Below are 19,451 nucleotides of genomic sequence, written 5' to 3'. Positions count from 1 at the left end.
TCTCCCAGGCTGAGCCCCTTCCTTCCTCTCCCCCCGCCCCCCCTCCATCCCCCCATCTTACCTCCTTCCCTTCCCCACAGCACCTGTATATATGTATAGATGTTTGTACAGATTTATTACAATATTTTCCCAGACTGAGCCCCTTCCTTCCTCTCCCCCTCGTCCCCCTCTCCATCTCCCCCATCTTACCTCCTTCCCTTCCCCACAGCACCTGTATATATGTGTAGATGTTTGTACATATTATTACAATATTTTCCCAGACTGAGCCCCTTCCTTCCTCTCCCCCTCGTCCCCCTTCCCTTCCCCACAGCACCTGTATATATGCATTTATCTTTGTACAGATTTATTACTCTATTTATTTTACTTGTACATAGTATATATGTATATATTTTTGTACAGATTTATTACTCTATTTATTTATTTATTTTACTTGTACATATCTATTCTCTTTATTTTATTTTGTTAGTATGTTTGGTTCTCTGTCTCCCCCTTTTAGACTGTGAGCCCGCTGTTGGGTAGGGACTGTCTCTAGATGTTGCCAACTTGGACTTCCCAAGCGCTTAGTCCAGTGCTCTGCACACAGTCAGCGCTCAATAAATACGATTGATTGATTGATTTTGGGAGCGAGGGGGGCGGGAAGGGGTTGGCCCAGGTTGCGCCCCTCTCCCGCCCAACTGCCGCGGCCCGGACGCTGATTGGCTGCGGGAGCGGGGGGGCGGGGCCCAGGCTGCACCCTCCCTCCCGCCCAACCTCCGCGGCCCGGACGCTGATTGGCTGAGGGAGCAAGGGGCGGCCCAGGCTGCACCCCCCTTCCGCCCAACCGCCGCTGCCCGGACGCTGATTGGCTGAGGGAGGCGGGAGGCTTCCCCCCACCTCCGCGGCCCAGCAGCTGATTGGCTGAAGGAGGCGGAGGGGGGCGGGGGAGAGCCCAGGTTGCCCCGCCCTTCCGCGGCCCGGCCGCTGATTGGCTAAAGGAGGCGGGGGGGGAGGAGGGAGGAGGCCCGCGGGCCTCCACACGTGCCCCCCCGTCCCGCCCTGCAGGGGGCGCCGCAGCCGGGGGCTGCGAGGCCCGCGGAGCGCCTCCGGCCAGCAGGGCGCCCCCTGCCGGCGGTGGCGGTGGCCGCGGCGCCAAGGAGCAGCTTCGTGGCAGGTGGGACACGGCGGCATTCACTCATTCAATCCTATTCATGCAGCGCTTACTGTGTGCACAGCACTGTACTAAACGCTTGGAAAGTCCAATTTGGCAACGGATAGAGACAATTCCTACCCAACAACTAACGGGCTCACACTCTCATTCACTCAATCGTATTTATTGAGCGCTTACCGTGTGCAGAGCGCTGCACTAAGCGCTTGGAAAGTCCAATTAGGCAACGGATAGAGACAGTCCCTACCCAACAACGGGCTCACACTCTCACTCAATCGTATTTATTGAGCGCTTACTGTGTGCAGAGCACTGCACTAAGCACTTGGAAAGTCCAATTAGGCAACAGAGACAGTCCCTACCCAACAACAGGCTCACAGTCTCATTCACTCAATTGTATTTATTGAGCGCTTACTGTGTGCGGAGCGCTGCACTAAGCTCTTGGAAAGTCCAATTTGGCAACAGATAGAGACAGTCCCTACCCAACAACGGGCTCACACTCTCAGTCACTCAATCGTATTTATTGAGCGCTTACTGTGTGCAGAGCGCTGCGCTAAGCGCTTGGAAAGTCCAATTAGGCAACAGATAGAGACAGTCCCTACCCAACAACAGGCTCACACTCTCATTCACTCAATTGTATTTACTGAGCGCTTACTGTGTGCCTAGCACTGTACTAAGCTCTTGGAAAGTCCAATTAGGCAACGGATAGAGACAGTCCCTACCCAACAACGGGCTCACAGTCTCATTCACTCAACCGTATTTATTGAGCGCTTACCGTGTGCAGAGCGCTGCACTAAGCGCTTGGAAAGTCCAATTTGGCAACAGATAGAGACAGTCCCTACCCAACAACGGGCTCACAGTCTCATTCACTCAATTGTATTTATTGAGCGCTTACTGTGTGCAGAGCGCTGCACTAAGCGCTTGGAAAGTCCAATTAGGCAACAGATAGAGACAGTCCCTACCCAACAACGGGTTCACACTCTCATTCACTCAATCGTATTTATTGAGCGCTTACTGTGTGCAGAGCGCTGCACTAAGCGCTTGGAAAGTCCAATTAGGCAACAGATAGAGACAGTCCCTACCCAACAACAGGCTCACACTCTCATTCACTCAATTGTATTTATTGAGCGCTTACCGTGTGCACAGCACTGCACTAAGCGCTTGGAAAGTCCAATTAGGCAACAGATAGAGACAGTCCCTACCCAACAACGGGCTCACATTCTCATTCACTCAGTCGTATTTATTGAGCGCTTACCGTGTGCAGAGCACTGTACTAAGCGCTTGGAAAGTCCAATTAGGCAACAGATAGAGACAGTCCCTACCCAACAACAGGCTCACAGGGCCCAGCTCGCCCCCGCTCCCTGCCCCGCACTGAGCTCCCGGCCCGATCTGGGCAGCGCTAACATCTGCCGACAGATCGGCCTGTCCCGGTGCCGCGCAGGAAGGGGCCACGGGAAAGGCGATTGGCCGCCATGGGCCGAAGGAGACAGATGAGTTAGAAAAGCGAGAGCAAGAAACTGGAAATTATTAATCCGTAATGCATAGCATATGGCCCCAACCTCGTGTGTTTGCTTAGGAACGGCCTTTTGGAAAGGCCAAGTGGTATTTTTGTTCCCAACCCTGGCATCGAGAGGGGAAAACCAGGCGTTGGCTGCCCGCTGGGTCCCCGAGGAGAACAGGCGGACCGGATCCTCCCGGAGCCCGCGGCCGCCGGGGACAACTTCTCGGACCCTGGGACCCCCACCCTGGCCCACGAGCGGCTTGGCCATGTGGCGGGCACATGCTGAGCGGGAAACTTGGGCAGGGCCAACTTGGCCCCAAGGGAAGGTGAAAGCTTTGCCGCCCCAGTACAGCTTGGCGAAAGCTGCCGGTGAGGAGGTGGCAGGCCGGAGGAGGGCATGGGGCTCTGACAGGAGGCAAAGGGGATCACTTCCCAGCCGCACTTTCTCCACCATGTTCATTCATTCAATCGTATTTACTGAGCACTTACTGTGTGCGCACCTGGGGGACCCAGCGCTTAGAACAGTGCTCTGCACACAGTAAGCACTTAATAAATGCCATTATTATTATTATTACAACACAGAAATAAACAGTGGCATCTCCTGCCCTCAGTGTGCTTAGTAAGGGTGGGGGGGGAGACAGACCATCAATGCAAATAAATAAAATTACAGATATGTGCATAAGTGCTGTGGGGCTGGGAAGGGGGGAGAGCAAAGGGAGCAAGTTGGGGCGACGCGGAAGACAGCTGGAGATGAGGAAAAGTGGGGCTTAGTGTGGGAAGGCCTCTCGGGGGGGAAAGGTGGGGAGAGTAATTGTCAAATTAGAGGGAGGGAGTGCGTTCCAGGCCAGAAGCGGGAAGTGGGCTAGGTGTTGGGGGTGAGACAAGTATGTGGCACTGGGCTGGATAATAATAATAATAATAATGATAATAATGATGGCATTTATTAAGCGCTTACTACATGCAGAGCACTGTTCTAAGCACTGGGGAGGTGGTTACAAGGTGATCAGGTTGTCCCATGGGGGGCTCACAGTCTTCATCCCCATTTGACAGATGAGGTAACTGAGGCACAGAGAAGTTAAGTGACTTGCCCAAAGTCACACAGCTGACAATTGGCGGCGGCGGGATTTGAACCCATGACCTCTGACTCCAAAGCCCGGGCTCTTTCCACTGAGCCACGCTGCCCTAATGGAAAGAATACTAGCCTGGGAGTCAGAGGACCTGCGTTCTAGAACAGTGCCTGGCACACAGTAAACGCTTAAAAACCACAGTTATTATTATTACTGTTATTAATTCCAGCTCCGCCAGTTGGCTGCTGTGTGACCCTAGGCAAGTCACTTCTTTGTGCCACAGTTTCCACATCTGTACAATGGGGATTCAATGCCAGCTGTGTCTCCTAACACAGACCGTGATCCCATGAGGGACAGGGGCTGTCTCCAACCTGATTAATTTATAATCTACCCCCCTGCTTGACACCCAGTAAGCGCTTAACAAATACCATAATAATAATGAGAGCTACCAGCCAATGGCTGTTTTCTCTCTGAACACCTGGCTTGAACATTTCCGTTGTCAGAGAAAATATCATCTGAGGGGGCTCTTTTCTGGAGTGGCCCATCTGGACTGAGCTTAGGCCTTTAACTGGAGGCCCTTCCAGTTCCTCCTGTCAACATCCCTACCCACACAGAGTATTTAACGACAACTATCAAAGAGAAGGAAATGAACTAGACTTTGCCTACTCCCCACTAAATCACCACTTCAAACACTGGTTGTTGCCCACAGACAGCTCCCTCTCCATCCCCCCGCCCCGTCTTACCTCCTTCCCTTCCCCACAGCACCTGTATATATGTATATATGTTTGTACATATTTATGACTCTATTTTCCTCGTACATATCTATTCTATTCCTATGTACTAAGCGCTGGGGTGGATAGAAGCAGATTGGGTTGGACACAGCCCCTGTCCCATATAGGGCTCGCAGTTTTCCTCCCCATTTTCCAGTTGAGGCAACTGACGCCCAGAGAAGTGAAGTGACTAGTCCAGGGCTACACAGCAGACAGGTGATGGAGCCGGGATTAGAACCCATTCATTCATTCATTCATTCATTCAATCGTATTTATTGAGCACTTGCTGTGTGCAGAGCACTGTACTAAGCGCTTGGGAAGTACAAGTCGGCAACATAGAGAGACGGTCCCTACCAAACAATGGGCTCATGGTCTAGAATAAACTCAGGCAAGTCACTTTGCTCCTCTGGGTCTCAGTTACCTCATCTGCAAAATGGGGATTCCGGCCCAGGCTCTATCCAGTATGTACATATTTATTACTCTATTGATTTATTTATTTTACTTGTACATACCTATTCTATTTATTTTATTTTGTTAGTATGTTTGGTTTTGTTCTCTGTCTCCCCCTTTTAGACTGTGAGCCCACTGTTGGGTAGGGACTGTCTCTAGATGTTGCCAACTTAGACTTCCCAAGCGCTTAGTACAGTGCTCTGCACATAGTAAGTGCTCAATAAATACGATTGATGATGATGATTTATTTTATTCTGTTAATATGTTTGGTTTTGTTCTCTGTCTCCCCCTTCTAGACTGTGAGCCCACTGTTGGGTAGGGACCGTCTCTATATGTTGCCAACTTGTACTTCCCAAGTGCTTAGTCCAGTGCTCTGCACACAGTAAGCGCTCAATAAATATGATTGATTGACTTTTAAGAGAGAAGCAGTGGTGGCAATGGGGAACAGGTGCTGAATGCCTCTACTGTTGTAGGCAAGAGGCTCTATCTCAACCCCCCTCCTCCTCTCCTGTTCTGGGGAGCTTGAAATGAGGTCTGCATGGGGACAGTCCAAGGTAGCAGGGCCCAGTCTCATCTGGCCCCGAGGGTGGGTTCAGGCCTGGAGGAAGTGACCGTTGTCATTCTTTAGGACACTAGCAGGAGGAGGTCAAGGTGCATGGACTTCATCATCATCAATTGTATTTATTGAGCGCTTACTATGTGCAGAGCACTGTACTAAGCGCTTGGCAACATATAGAGACAGTCCCTACCCTACAGTGGGCTCACAGTCTAAAAGGGGGAGACAGAGAACAAAATCAAACATACTAACAAAATAAAATAGAATAGATATGTACAAATAAAATAAAGAGTAATAAATATGTACAAACATATATACATCTATACAGGTGCTGTGGGGAAGGGAAGGAGGTAAGATGGGGGGGATGGAGAGGGGGACGAGGGGGAGAGGAAGGAAGGGGCTCAGTCTGGGAAGGCTTCCTGGAGGAGGTGAGCTCTCAGCAGGGCCTTGAAGGGAGGACTTGGTCCCCAGGGTGACAAAAATGTCACGTGGGAGAGGTCCAGAGCAGGTTGGGTATGGGTGGTGGTAGGGGGCATTCTAAGGGCAGCCTGGAAGCAGGAAGCAGCAATAATGAAGGCAGGTGGTCATTAAAATTTGGACAAAGGAGCATAGGAAGAACCAGGGGTTCTGGAAGAAGCGGCAAGATGGGGCAACAAGTTGGACGAAAGGAAACAAGAGACCACCGGGTGGTTTTTGCTGGAGTCCCCCAGAGGTTCATCATCAATCGTATTTATTGAGCGCTTACTGTGTGCAGAGCACTGTACTGAGCGCTTGGGAAATACAAGTTGGCAACCTATAGAGACAGTCCCTACCCAACAGTGGGCTCACAGTCTAAAAGGGGGACACAGAGGACAAAACCAAACATACTAACAAAATAAAATAAATAGAATAGATATGTACAAGTAAAATGTCTCCATATGTCATCCTCAATCGTATTTATTGAGCGCTTACTATGTGCAGAGCACTGTACTAAGCGCTTGGGAAGTCCAAATTGGCAACATATAGAGACAGTCCCTACCCAACAGTGGGCTCACAGTCTAAAAGGGGGAGACAGAGAACAAAACCAAACATACTAACAAAATAAAATAAATGGAATAGATATGTACAAGTAAAATGTCTCCATATGTCATCATCAATTGTATTTATTGAGCGCTTACTATGTGCAGAGCACTGTACTAAGCGCTTGGGAAGTCCAAATTGGCAACATATAGAGACAGTCCCTACCCAACAGTGGGCTCACAGTCTAAAAGGGGGAGACAGAGAACAAAACCAAACATACTAACAAAATAAAATAAATGGAATAGATATGTACAAGTAAAATGTCTCTATATGTCGCCAACTTGTACTTCCCAAGCGCTTTTAGTACAGTGCTCTGCACACAGTAAGCGCTCAATAAATACGATTGATGATGATGATAAATACATAAATAAATAAATAGAGTAACAAAGTAGGTTGGTGAATTGGGTGGAAAGTAGACCTCAGGGTCGACCAGACATTTGGTTTGAGAGGCTTCAGAAATGGGGCACTGGGTATTGATCAAACCTGAGCTATGACAGCAGAGCTCCAACTGAGCCGGCTGCACCACCTGAAGTGGGCTCACAACTGGCACGTGAAGGTCCGGCTGGCCATGCCCCCGGCCTTCTCCAAGGACCCCGAAGACTCCTGGCCCTCGACTCCACACACCAGTTATCAAAGATGAAGTCTTGAAGCTGATAGGAATATTCCAGGGACCTATGTGCCTGCCAAACACAGTTGAATGACACCTCCCCTTCCAGCCTCCCCCGCAACACACACACACACACACACTCTCTCTTCTTTCTCTCTCAGAAATTTCCACTGGAATATGTGGGGGAGTGGAGGGCCAGTACAATGGAACAGGTGACAAACGAAAAGCAAATTCCAGTTTCACCTCAAAAGCCTTGGGGCCCAAGCTAGGCCTGCTCTCACCACCTGTTCCTGCTTAAATATCCCAGGGGGGGTGTGGAAGTTCAGTGTTTCAGAGGGAAGGGAGGCTTGTTCCTTTACCCACCTACATCTACATCATCATCATCAATCGCATTTATTGAGCGCTGTGTGCAGAGCACTGTACTAAGCGCTTGGGAAGTACAAGTTGGCAACATATAGAGACAGTCCCTACCCAGCAGTGGGCTCACAGTCTAAAAGGGGGAGACAGAGAACAAAACCAAACATACTAACAAAGTAAAATAAATAGAATAGATATGTACAAGTAAACTAAATAAATAGAGTAATAAATATGTACAAACATATATACATATATACAGGTGCACATCACAACCCCTGGGGATCCCAGTGTGTTAGCCCACTCAGAAATATCCCTTTATTTCTTTTGATGTGCAGCAGACTCATGTAAGGAACAGAAGCAGCGTGGCTCTGTGGAAAGAGCCTGGGCTTTGGAGTCAGAGGTCATGGGTTCAAATTCCGACTCAACCACGTCTGCTCTGTGACCTTGGGCAAGTCACTTAACTTCTCTGAGCCTCAGTTCCCTCAGCTGTAAAATGGGGATTAAGACTGTGAGCCCCACGTGGGACAACTTGATCACCTTGTATCCCCCCCAGCGCTTAGAACAGTGCTCTGCACATAGTAAGTGCTTAACAAATGCCATTATTATTGTTATTCCCGAGGTATCCAAAGAAGGTGCGGCCCGGCACGTTGGATCAGACCCCAAAGGTGTTTGCCCTGCTTGACTTTCATCCTCATCCTTTTAGACTGTGAGCCCACTGCTGGGTAGGGACTGTCTCTATATGTTGCCAACTTGTACTTCCCAAGAGCTTAGTACAGTGCTCTGCACACAGTAAGTGCTCAATAAATACGATTGATGATGATGCTGCTGAAGTCCCTCAAATCTGCTACCAACCCTCCACAAATATCTAAACCCACCCTGTGCATTTTAACAACATCTCTCCACTCAATTCCAAACTTTCCCGGGTGTATCTTCCTTGGATTGATCCAATCCTTTCCTGAACCGAATGCTAGTTTCTGGCTGCACAGTTTTCCACAGTAACACAGTCTCTGTTCACCACTTGCTGTGCAAAGGTATGTTTCCCACTACTCGTACTTGCCTTTAGTTTGGTGCTGTGGGATCTGGTCGTCTAGTCAATGGTGATTCTACATCCACCCGGGCACTGCTCCTCTTGACTTATCAACTTCGATCCGGTCACCTCTCAGCTCTCGTCTTTCGAGATGAAGAGTCCTAACCGTTTCAGCTACCCTCCATCGACTGTCTGCCCCAAACCAAAGTAATTGAGGGGCCTGTGCCAGAAGCACAGACCCTTGGACTGCTCAGCTGGTGAGGTGGCACTGCATACGTGCTAAAGGGTGAGTGCTCACAGGTCTCCCCAGCATATGGACAATCGCAAATTGAGTACGTGGCAATTGTCATTATTTCTGCGTTTGGTGAATCCCGAATGAAATAGAGGTCCTTTGTAGCCGGTGCACAGAGAACACCAGTTGGTCTGGGCCTGGGGCACCTACCCACTGTGACAGGGGACACCCACACCGTGACCAGCCCGAGTCAACATGGGGAGCGCAGGGTGTCATTAACCTGCAGAGCCCTATCGAACTACTGTAATTGGCTGGCTCCAAAGGACATGAAGGAAAAGATTATAGGCGCTTGAGGCTTAATCTGACTGAATGCTAGCTTCAAAGAGCTCGACCGAGGTGCTTAGCTGATCAATCAATCAATCGTATTTATTGAGCACTTACTGTGTGCAGAGCACTGTACTAAGCGCTTGGGAAGTACAAGTTGGCAACATATAGAGACAGGTCCCTACCCAACAGTGGGCTCACAGTCTAAAAGACTGTGCTGATCATTTATCTACTTAGATTTAGTAGTTATAACCAATAAATTTTATATCCCTTGTACCACCTGGAGTCTTCTGTTTATTCTTGACTCAGAATCCAAAACGAACCCAGTCCCGACTCTCCTTCCTCAAGATCCTTCGGTGACACCTCCTTCAGAAGCTGCTTCACCCCATGACCACTTTAGTGATCCTTATCTGCTTTTCCTACATCGAATATTAATAACTGATATTTATTAAGTGCTTACTATGTGCCAAATGCTGGAGTAGATCCAATATAATCATATTGTAGCAGCGTGGCTCAGTGGAAAGAGCCCGGGCTTTGGAGTCAGAGGTCATGGGTTCGAATGCCGGCTCCGCCACGTCTGCTGTGTGACCTTGGGCCAGTCACTTAACTTCTCTGAGCCTCAGTTACCTCCTCTGTAAAATGGGGATTAAGACTGTGAGCCCCACGTGGGGCAACCTGATCACTTTGTATCCCCCCAAGCGCTTAGAACAGTGCTTTGCACATAGTAAGCGCTTAACAAATGCCAACATTATTATTATTATTATATCAGACACAGCCTAAGGAGAGGGAGAAGAGGTACATTATCCTCACTTTACAGATGAGGAAACTAAAGCACAGAGAAGTCAAGTGCCTCAACCTAGGTCACACAATAAGCCAATGGTGGATCTGTGATTAGAACCCAGGTCTCACGACTCCCGGTCCTGTGCTCTTAACCACTAGACTGTGCTGCTTCCTAAGACTGCAGTGGCCAGGACAGCACACAGAGCTTCAAGTTTAGCTAGAGCTTCTACAGAGTGGTAAAACCATGGTTGGGTTTCCCGATACCTTCCTGAGAGGTTTTTAAAAACACAGTGAAATCACCGTGCCTTGTCACATCATCAAATTCATTAGGGATGCTGAGACACTCCCCGAGGTACACACCTTCACATGCATGTCCCCTTGCAGGGTGGGGAGGAGTGAGAGTCCAGCACAGGCAGTCAAATGAAATGCTTTGCTTTACTCTCACTCAGAGTCAGGCCTGATGGGTCTACGTGGATTCCTCTTCACCCCCAAATGAAAAGCAGAGCAGCGTCTTACAGCCCGAGGCGCCTGTGGTTTGCAGTCCCGGACTGCTGGGAGCTCCCGATACTTCCTACAGGAATTCACATTCTTTGGAAGCAGCAGTACTGAGTTTTTGGTCTCCACCGATATACGGCAAGGGGCGGGGAGAAGTTGCTGGGAAAGTCCTGGATTCAGAGCCATAGGACAGGCACAAGAACTTCCAGAGAGTGCATCGTTTCACCTGGGGAAGCCGTGTCCAGCTCCCTCCTCAAACACTGCCGACTTTTCTTCTTAAACACTTGAAATCATAAACCTGGAAGCCGGAGCAAACCATCTGCGGAGAAACCCGACGACCTTTTCAGAGGAGTGGCTAATTCGCTTGGAGCGGAGGAAATTCTGCCGGTAACGTGGTTAGCCAGATTTGCAAGGTAAAGGTCGACTTCACTACCAAGAAATTGCTTGGGAGACTGCCCACAACCAGCTTACAGTCTAGAGGGACATTCTGGGAGCCCAGCCCAAGGGGGAAGAGATTTCACTGCTCTGGTTGGGGCTGCCTTCAGCTGGCAGGAAGTGGTTCAGGTTGTGTCAAGTTCTCTCTCCTGGCACAAGAGCCCACGGGAAACTTGGGCTTTGTAAATATGTTTTGTCACAGTTGAGTTCTGGGTACACTTGAGAAACACAGGAAACTGAGGCCCTGCTGGGTGAGGGTCTCTGTCCAATGGTTCCTCAAGGGGACTTCTGAGGAGAACGACCAGCTTTTGGTGCTACCCAGTCACCATGCTGGGACATTCCCACCCCTGCACTTCATGGCCACAGAGGTTCCCAGTTTGGGGGCCAGTAAGTAGCAGATTCCTTCTGACCCCACCTTGGCTGCTATGCCCTGATTTCTCAGCTGTAACCCTGAACTCAGGAGTCTCTGGGTTCGGGTGCAGGTGGTACCTGTGAGTGCTCGGGGAGAGTCAGGGGGCTCAAACCTAGTATTTTGCCTTTGGCTGGATTTCAGAACTCCTCATGAGAGAGGAGGGTGAGGGCTTCATTGCTTGAACCCTAATGCAAGATGAGCCCCACATAGGGATCACGAGGCAACACTGCTTCATGACTTCTTGGGGACAGGGCTACCTCACAGGCCACCCATTTTGCCAATACTTTCCCAACAGGCAGATGGAAACCATTCCCTGCCTTTGCCCCTTAGCTTGCTTCCCCATTCCATGACCAGCATTGGATGCTGAGTTCACGGAAAATGTAACTGGCTAATTTGCCCCAGTGAAGCCCACACGGAGACCAGAGTAGTTTCATACTCCTCCAGCACACGTTTCTTTGCTCCGCTGTGCCTCCAGGGCATGACAAGGTAGAAAGAAAGGATGTTCCAATGATGCCTTTCAGCTGGCTACAGGACCGTTCACTTGAATATAACTTTTGTCCGTTTCCCTGGCTACTTTGTAAGACCCTTGGCTTACTTCTGTTGTACTTGCCCCAGTGCTCAGCAGACTCAATGAAGACTAGTCATTCATCGACTTGAGAGAGGTTTCAAAGGTTTGGAAAGCTCTTCCCAAAGAATTCAAACTGGCCGTGACCTTCGGTCTTCTCGGTTTGGACCGAACGTCCCGGGCTTCTTCTCCAGTGGCTTTGGTGCCAAGAAACCCGGGGGAAGCTGGCCATCAGTTATCCTGGCCACGAGAGGCGAACAGAAGGAGAGTCTGTCCTTGGAGCGGCTAGGCCGGGCACCAAACATAATGCCACTCTGGAGGGGGCGTTCCGCATCCTTTCCAATTTGCGCTGGCAAGAAATGTGCCAGTTTCCACAACACCAGCATGGGCCAATTAAACTGGTGGGGAGGGGAGGGGCGGAGGGAGAAGTTCACAGTTCCCTTTCCACCAGTTTATCCCTAAACGTCTTGGAAACGGCCGCTGTCAGGAGGAGGAAAATACATGGATCAGAGGGGCTTTCAAATCCCGCTTCCCTGGAGCAAGGCTGATGTTGGAACGCAGCCTGGGAGGCCACCAAGACTGGTAAGATCTCCCCAGTTAAGATGGGCCCAAAGGGTTGGATGTTACCCAGCGAGTTCAGGTTGCTTAGATGGACAATCTGGAGACTTTGGGACCCCAAGTCCACTTCCTGACTTGAATCACCCGACCCCCGTCTCCTCTGTCCAGATTCCCGTTAATCGCTTGACCTTCTGCCGGGCCTTCCAACCCCCCTAAAATCACATTTCCTTCAAGAGGCCTTCCCATACTAAGCCCTTTATTTCCCCTCCCTGCCCTCTCCTCTGTGTCGACTACGTACTTGGCTGGGTACCCCTTAAACACTTTGATACCCCAGCCCCACAGCACTTAGGTAAATATCCTTATCCTCCATTTCCCCTATTTGTAACTTATTTTAACGTCCATCTCTCCCTGTGGACTGAATTCCTTTTGGGCAGGGATCGTCTACCAACACCATTAAACTGTACATGCCCAAGCACTTAGGATAGTGCTCTGCACTTAAAAAGTGCTCAATAAAGCCCACTGATGGACTGAGTCAATGAAATGCAAAGTGTGGTCACTCAGATTACAGCAAAACCAGAAGGGTGACTGCTCCCCTTTCGGGATAGGCGAAGTTGGGTTATGCCCACGGCCACTTCGTTAGTGCAGCTCCACAGCCATCTCCTGTCTGCTCCCCAAATCTAACCCCTTTTTTGGGGGACCGTCCCCACCTTCAGATTCCTGCTCATCCCCTCCTGCTGACCGTGGGCCCCTCCCTCTTGGGCCCCAACTCCCACCTTGTAGTTCCAGCGTGGATGACTTGAAGATCTACGTCTCCGGTCTTGTCGTCCTCTCACCTGCTTTCCAATCCCGCATCCTCCGGCCTCTGGGACATGATCTCCGCTTGGGTGATTCATCGGCACCTTCAACTTATGTCAAAAACTCAATTCATTTTCCCTCCTAATCCCACTTCTCTTCCAATTTTCCGTCACTGTTAACCCCGCCACCATCCACCCTCCCTATCCTAGGAGCTCACGCGACCATGGTATCCTCTTGACTCCTCTGTCATTTACCTCCCACATTTAGTCAGCTACTAAACCCAGTCCATTCCACTTCCTCACCATCTTGGTTACCACCATCCTTGACTCCATGTCATACTGGCTGGGCCACTCTCCATCTCTGTAGCCTAGGGGAAAGGGCACAAAACTGGACAGTGAGTCTAGAGACTTCTGATCTAACCCCAGTTTTGCTGCTTGCCTGCTGCGTGATCTTGGACAAGTCACGTCATATCTCTGTGCCTCAGTTTCCTCATCTGTAAAATGGGGATTCCATTCCTGTTCTCTCCCTGCCTTAAGACTGTGAGCACTGTGTGGAATGGGGCCTCTAAGCTGATTGTATTACATCTACCCCAGCGCTTGGTATATTGCTTGGCACACAGTATATACCTAATAATTACCACAATTATACTAATAATAATGGCATTTGTTAAGTGCTTACTATGTGCCAAAAGCCTCCTTACCAATCTCCCCACCTCTAGCCTCTCCCACATACCCTACAAACATGTAGTTGACGATGCTGATGAGGCGACACCCAGGCATGGTGTGAAGCGAGCAAAATGCTCATGTGGTTTCCTCAGGTCTCCTTTTCTAGTCCGAGTAGCTTCTCATCAACTGGAATGAAATTCATTTAAGTAAGGGATGTGCAGTAATGTTTTAATCAGCTGTAGTGTCGCATTCCAATTTACATCAAAAAATCATTTCCAGATGGGAACCATAAAGACATTTACACAACAATGCAATTTTTCTATCTTAAGAAAATTTACATCTTACCCAGGTGTCTAGCACCTAGCGTCCCAGAAGTAAATACACGAACGGGGTCGGAATGATCTTATGTATAAAATGCAGAGACAGTCATTTCCCGGGGAGGGTTTTCCACAAAGCCTGCACTTCCTAAAGTTACTTTCAAACTGCCCAAATGATTCCATCCACATCTCGCCCCCTGGAATCTGAACGGGAAGAGCTGTTTGCAATGCAGAGGGAATTGTTCACATTCAACTTGCAGAGGAACCGTTTTACACCATCTTTCTGGGAAGCAGAACTGGAAATCACAGGGGTGAATTTTCAACTTTCCTGGGAGTATAGGGAGATGACGACCCCATCATCGATGGGTTGGCAGTGCCCGATACAGCCAGATGCCAAATGCTGCACTGGGCTGTATGAGCTTGGGTTATCAGAGCCGGCAGTCACCTGTGGGTTTGGGTCAATGGCCCCTCATTTATCATTTATCCAAACCCAAACTGGTTCACGTGGGAGGAAGCTGGGACTTTCGGGAGAGAAGGGGTGAGTACTATTTTGGGTCGGCTGTTTAGAGGTAGGGAAGCCAGTTACAGCACCCATATTTAGCTACTCGGGAAGTGAAACTGCATGTTTGTACCTCCGTCAGGCTCACGAGCGCCATATCCGCAGTTATTTCGGGGTCACTTCATTCAGTAGTTCCTGTAACAATGCCGGTCGTAAATTAGAACCATTAGAACCGTTAGTCACCGGCAGAGAGAGACGTCACCGTGCTGGCACTTGGGGAGAGCGATCAGGCTCTCTCGCTTCGCTCCCTAAACACAAGCACTCTCTGGCTCCAGGGACAGGGGAGTCCAGGTCAACCACCTGGGGTGTGGGGGGGACAACCAGCTGGTCCCCTCAGTCCTCCCGTGTGCCCCACCGAGGGGGGATTTACTTCTAGTCACCTCTGTTCCCACTGTGAATACCCTTCAATGTCCAAGAGGAAGCTCATTGTCTGAATGAAAGGGCGAAGAGGCTGGCCCAGGTAATGGCTGCTGCTGCTGCCGCTACCACTGCCCAAACTTGTTTTGATTCCTCGGAGGGGCACCGCATAATTCTGTTCAGTTACCCAAGCTTTGTTTCCCTGGGTGAGATTCCCCAGGTGGCCTCCTTTGGACAACCGTGGTTGTGGCTAACTGGCATTCTGTTAGCCTTGTTTCCACTGGGAGTCTTTGTGCTGCCTTGACTCTGAAATGGCTTCATTAGGTAGAGTTTGCCTCAGGGAACTCTCCCCCGCCCAACCCCAATGCTGGGAAGACCCCCATCCTTCCCCCACCCACAGAGCACCCCCATAACAAGGAAGCCCTCTAACTCACCCAACTACCACAGGGATGCCCTTGCCCGGCTGGGGTCACCATGACAGTGGGGAAGGCAGGAATGCCACCCCAAGGGATGGGGTGTGCCATGCACAGCCTCCTGCCATCACACCCTCCACTGCTCCCACTGCCCATCCCTTCAGGTCTCCAACCAAGCTCCTCAGAGTTCGACACCATCAGTGGCCTGAGTTGGGGGGTACAGGTGGGGAGGGGAGAGGTGGGAAGGAGAAGGTAGCCGGGAACCCCGTTACAAAAGTCCAGAACTGAAAGGCTTGAGGTGGCCGCTTTGGGAAAAGCCACACCCACCAGATGAAGAGAACCACAGCAACCTGCTGTCATCAATCTGTCCGAGAAAGCAATGGGCTCCCTGGGCTTCTCTGACAGCAAAAATGGCAGGGCTCACACAGGCCCTGGGGTCCATCGCCTTGAGCCGGGTCCCAGGCAGGGGAGGAAATCTCATCCCAGAGGGCTCACGGGGTCTCAGAATCGGGGGGGACCAGGAGGCAGGGCCAGGTGATGTCACCAGCAGGATCAGGGCCCTGGGGAGTCCCTTTGGGCCCAAGAGCCCCGGGTGAACCACACAACACCCTCCTCTCCCTCCTGCTCTGCCAGCTTCCCCGGCTGCCGGGCCCCAGTGAGGACCTAGGATGGGCATCAGTGAGACAAACCACCCCTGCCTCCTCTCCACCCAGGGCCCCGCCCCACCGGACCCGTCCATCTCACTTTCCCACAAGTGTGAGTCCGGGGAGTCCAGTGGGGTGAGCCGGGCCCGAGGGCTTGGGATAGTGAAGGGTCGCGAGGGGGTCCCCAGGTCACCAGGAGAGCGGGCTGCTGGAGGCTCGACGCTGAGGCCCCAGCGCGTTCTGCCCGCTCCCCTACAGTCGCTTTTTGATGAGCTTCTCCAGCTTGCGGATCCGGGAAGACTCCTGCTCAGGGGTTGGGGTCATCAGTGACAGGGAGCCGGAGCCCTCTGGCCCCGACGGGGGAGCAGGCAGCCTCTGGCGGAAGAGTTCCAACATGCTGCTATGCTCGCTTCTCTTGAGCCCCTGGAGGGTGGGAAGGAAGCAAGGAAAAGGGCCATCAATGGACAGCATCCAGCCCCGGCCCCCTCCCCTTAGGTCCGGGAAGCACTGCCATGCCAGGAAGGCTGGCAGGAACTCCTGAGAGCCACTGGAGCTGGGTGCCTCGCTGACTGAATTCCCCAAGCCGCGAATGGCAGTGAGGAAGATTACTTGTAAAGCCCAGGGGAATTGCGAGTGTCATGGAGGAAGGAACTCCTCACAGCTAGCTCAGGGGGTGGCTCTTGGGGGCTCTGGGGAGAGGGACCAGGAGAGCCCCAGCTCAAATTCATCATCCCTCATGCTCCTATGTGTGCCAGCACTCTTAGGCCTGGTAGCTGGGAAGAGGCAATCAATCAATCAATCAATCGTATTTATTGAGCGCTTACTATGCGCAGAGCACTGTACTAAGCGCTTGGGAAGTACAAATTGGCAACACATAGAGACAGTCCCTACCCAACAGTGGGCTCACAGTCTAAAAGGGGGAGACAGAGAACAGAACCAAACATACCAACAAAATAAAATAAATAGGATAGAAATGTACAAGTAAAATAAATAAATAAATAAATAAATAGAGTAATAAATATGTACAACCATATATACATATATACAGGTGCTGTGGGGAAGGGAAGGAGGTAAGATGGGGGGATGGAGAGGGGGACGAGGGCAAGAGCAGTGGCTGGAACAATGGGGGAGGGGAGGGCTAGGGGAAGGAGGGATTGCATTCGATCAGGCTCAGTGAGCCAACCGGATAGCCAGGGTGGTCCCTCCTTGCGACCACAGGTAATGGGGCTTTGGGCAACTGCCCTGCTTGCCCAATGGCTACAGCACTTCCTCTGAGGAGCAGGGCCGTGATGGGAAGTACCCAGTAGGGCCGGGGAGCCCTCAAGGAGAGACCGAACCTAACAGGGGAAGACAGAACAAATACATATTCACAGACAGCTAAGACACTAAAGACCCGGGCCACAGGAATATTGAAACATGCCAAAGGAAGGCCCAGAACAGAGCGTATAAGCAGAGACATCCAAATATGATGGGGTGAAAGGGAGAAACAGAGCCTGGGCTGGAGCTGCCTGATTCTAACCTTCATGTCGAGTATCTTCTGGAAGGTCTCGGTGTTGTAGTCGGAAAGAAGCTTGATGTAGTTGTCCACAAACACCACAGCCGGCTCGTGAGGGGCCATCACCACCTTCGGAGAGACACACAGAAGCGGGTCATTGGCAGGGGGAGGGGGAGGTCATTTTAAGGCTGTGACTGGGCCCTGGCAGTGGCTTCTGGCAGTGGGCCTCAGGCCAGAGTTCACCCAGAATGTCACATGGGCATCCTGAGCTCCATATGCCACCTCCCCTGGCCCCTCGTACGTCTGGTAAGGGTGCAAAGGGCAGGGGAGCGGGCAATGAAGGAGGAAAGAGGGTGATGAGGAGTCAATACCAGGGGTCCTGGCTGGTGGGGGGGAACTCTGGCCACTGCCCAAATTGGCCACTGGTTAAAGCAGTCCATTGACCATTCAAGACTAGCTCTGGGGGAAACTGGTTTCTCTTGGACTGAATGTGGGCCGTGAAGAAACAAGACGGTCACACACCTTCGGTTGGATTTTCATGAGTCGAAGGATCTATTTACAGGTGGAAACCCAGCCGGTGGTCTCTCCAGCTTCTAGAAAGCCTGACCTACTGCTCTATCCTCTGGCGGAGGTTGGGGCAGCCTGTGTTTCTCCTGATGGGGTAGCAGAATGCCCCGGCCAGAGAAAGCACTTCACAGGCCCAGGACAGAGGAAGTCCAGACCCCACCAGGTCTATCTTTGGACATGTGCATCCCTCCCAGTGGTGGCCACAGTGGAGGTGGGAGCTAGGGAGTATAGGCGACTCCTCTCAGGAGGCTCTTGACAACAGTGTAATGTCCCCTCCATCCCCTCAGTCCAGCACCCAGAGTGGTTACTGCAGAATTTTTACTCAAGGCATTGTGCCAAATTTGTCCTCAAGGAGAGGGAATTCTTCAGGCCCAGGTCACGCTCCTTGGGATCAGCCTGAAATTTCCACAAGAAGGAGAGCACTACTCCCCTGTCCAAGCCCCCCTAATGGAGAATCACCAGCCCGAGCCCCCTACACGAGTCCCCACCACCTGAACCCCCTACCTGAGAGACTGCTGCAGAGGCCCTCCAGAGCTCATTTCCAAGGCCGGGCAGTCCTCCCCATGCACACTCCAGGCCCTGACCAGCCCAAGGACTCCTCAGAAGAAACAGGAACTCACCTTGAGGATCATCTCAGCCCGGGTCATGCCCTTGACAACAATTTTGGTGTAGCTGGCGGGAGCTTTCCTCACCACCTGGGAGCCGATGGACGGGAGGTCCAGCAGGACCATCTTCAGGGAGTGCGTGTCGAGCAGCAGCTGCAGGAGGCACAACGGGTCCCATCATTGGGGTTCATGTCACTGTTCTCTAAAGGGCCAACCTCCTGGCATTTGGCCGGAGAGCCTGCAGGAACACGGGCTCTTCCACCAACTCTAAGTTCTTGCTGTTCGGCGGGTTGGCTAAAATCCATGAAGGACAACTCAGGAGACCCTTCTTCATCCCAAGAAAAATCATCCTAAAATGTACCCTCTCTCATTCTCCCATCTTCTCTTCATTAGACTGCAACCTCTCTGATGACAGAAATCATCTGAATGGCCTCTGGTCATTTCTTAAAAGACACGTGTTCCTCTCGTGAGAAGGGGGGGTCTGCTTTAACTGAATTCACAACACAGTCCCGGGAGTCAGAGGATCCGGGTACTAATCCCGGATCCGCCACGTTTCTGCTGTGTGACCTTGGGCAAGTCGCTTAACTTCTCTGGGCCTCAGTTACCTCATCTGTAACATGGGGATTAAGACTGTTGAATCCTACGTGGGACAATGACTGTCCCACCTCATCATCATCAATCATATTTATTGGGCGCTT

At 51.2% G+C, this 19,451-nt stretch overlaps 1 protein-coding gene across 1 annotated transcript in view; it reads right to left on the bottom strand.

The window, feature by feature from the left end:
• Positions 1-14,003: 14,003 nt before the first annotated feature.
• VPS53 (VPS53 subunit of GARP complex) overlaps positions 14,004-19,451 on the bottom strand; it is a 120,084-nt gene continuing 114,636 nt past the window's right edge. The window contains exons 20-22 of the mRNA XM_038759042.1: positions 18,769-18,906; positions 17,606-17,710; positions 14,004-16,509 (exon numbers count right to left, since the gene is read on the bottom strand). Of these exons, the coding sequence (XP_038614970.1) occupies positions 16,339-16,509; positions 17,606-17,710; positions 18,769-18,906 (414 nt within the window). The 3' untranslated portion in view covers positions 14,004-16,338. The remainder of the gene's footprint in view (positions 16,510-17,605; positions 17,711-18,768; positions 18,907-19,451) is intronic.

The sequence above is a fragment of the Tachyglossus aculeatus genome, chromosome 17, assembly GCF_015852505.1.
Source record: "Tachyglossus aculeatus isolate mTacAcu1 chromosome 17, mTacAcu1.pri, whole genome shotgun sequence".
NCBI lineage: Eukaryota > Metazoa > Chordata > Mammalia > Monotremata > Tachyglossidae > Tachyglossus > Tachyglossus aculeatus.
Note: the sequence above shows the minus strand (reverse complement) of the source record. Positions and strands in the feature narration are given on the sequence as shown.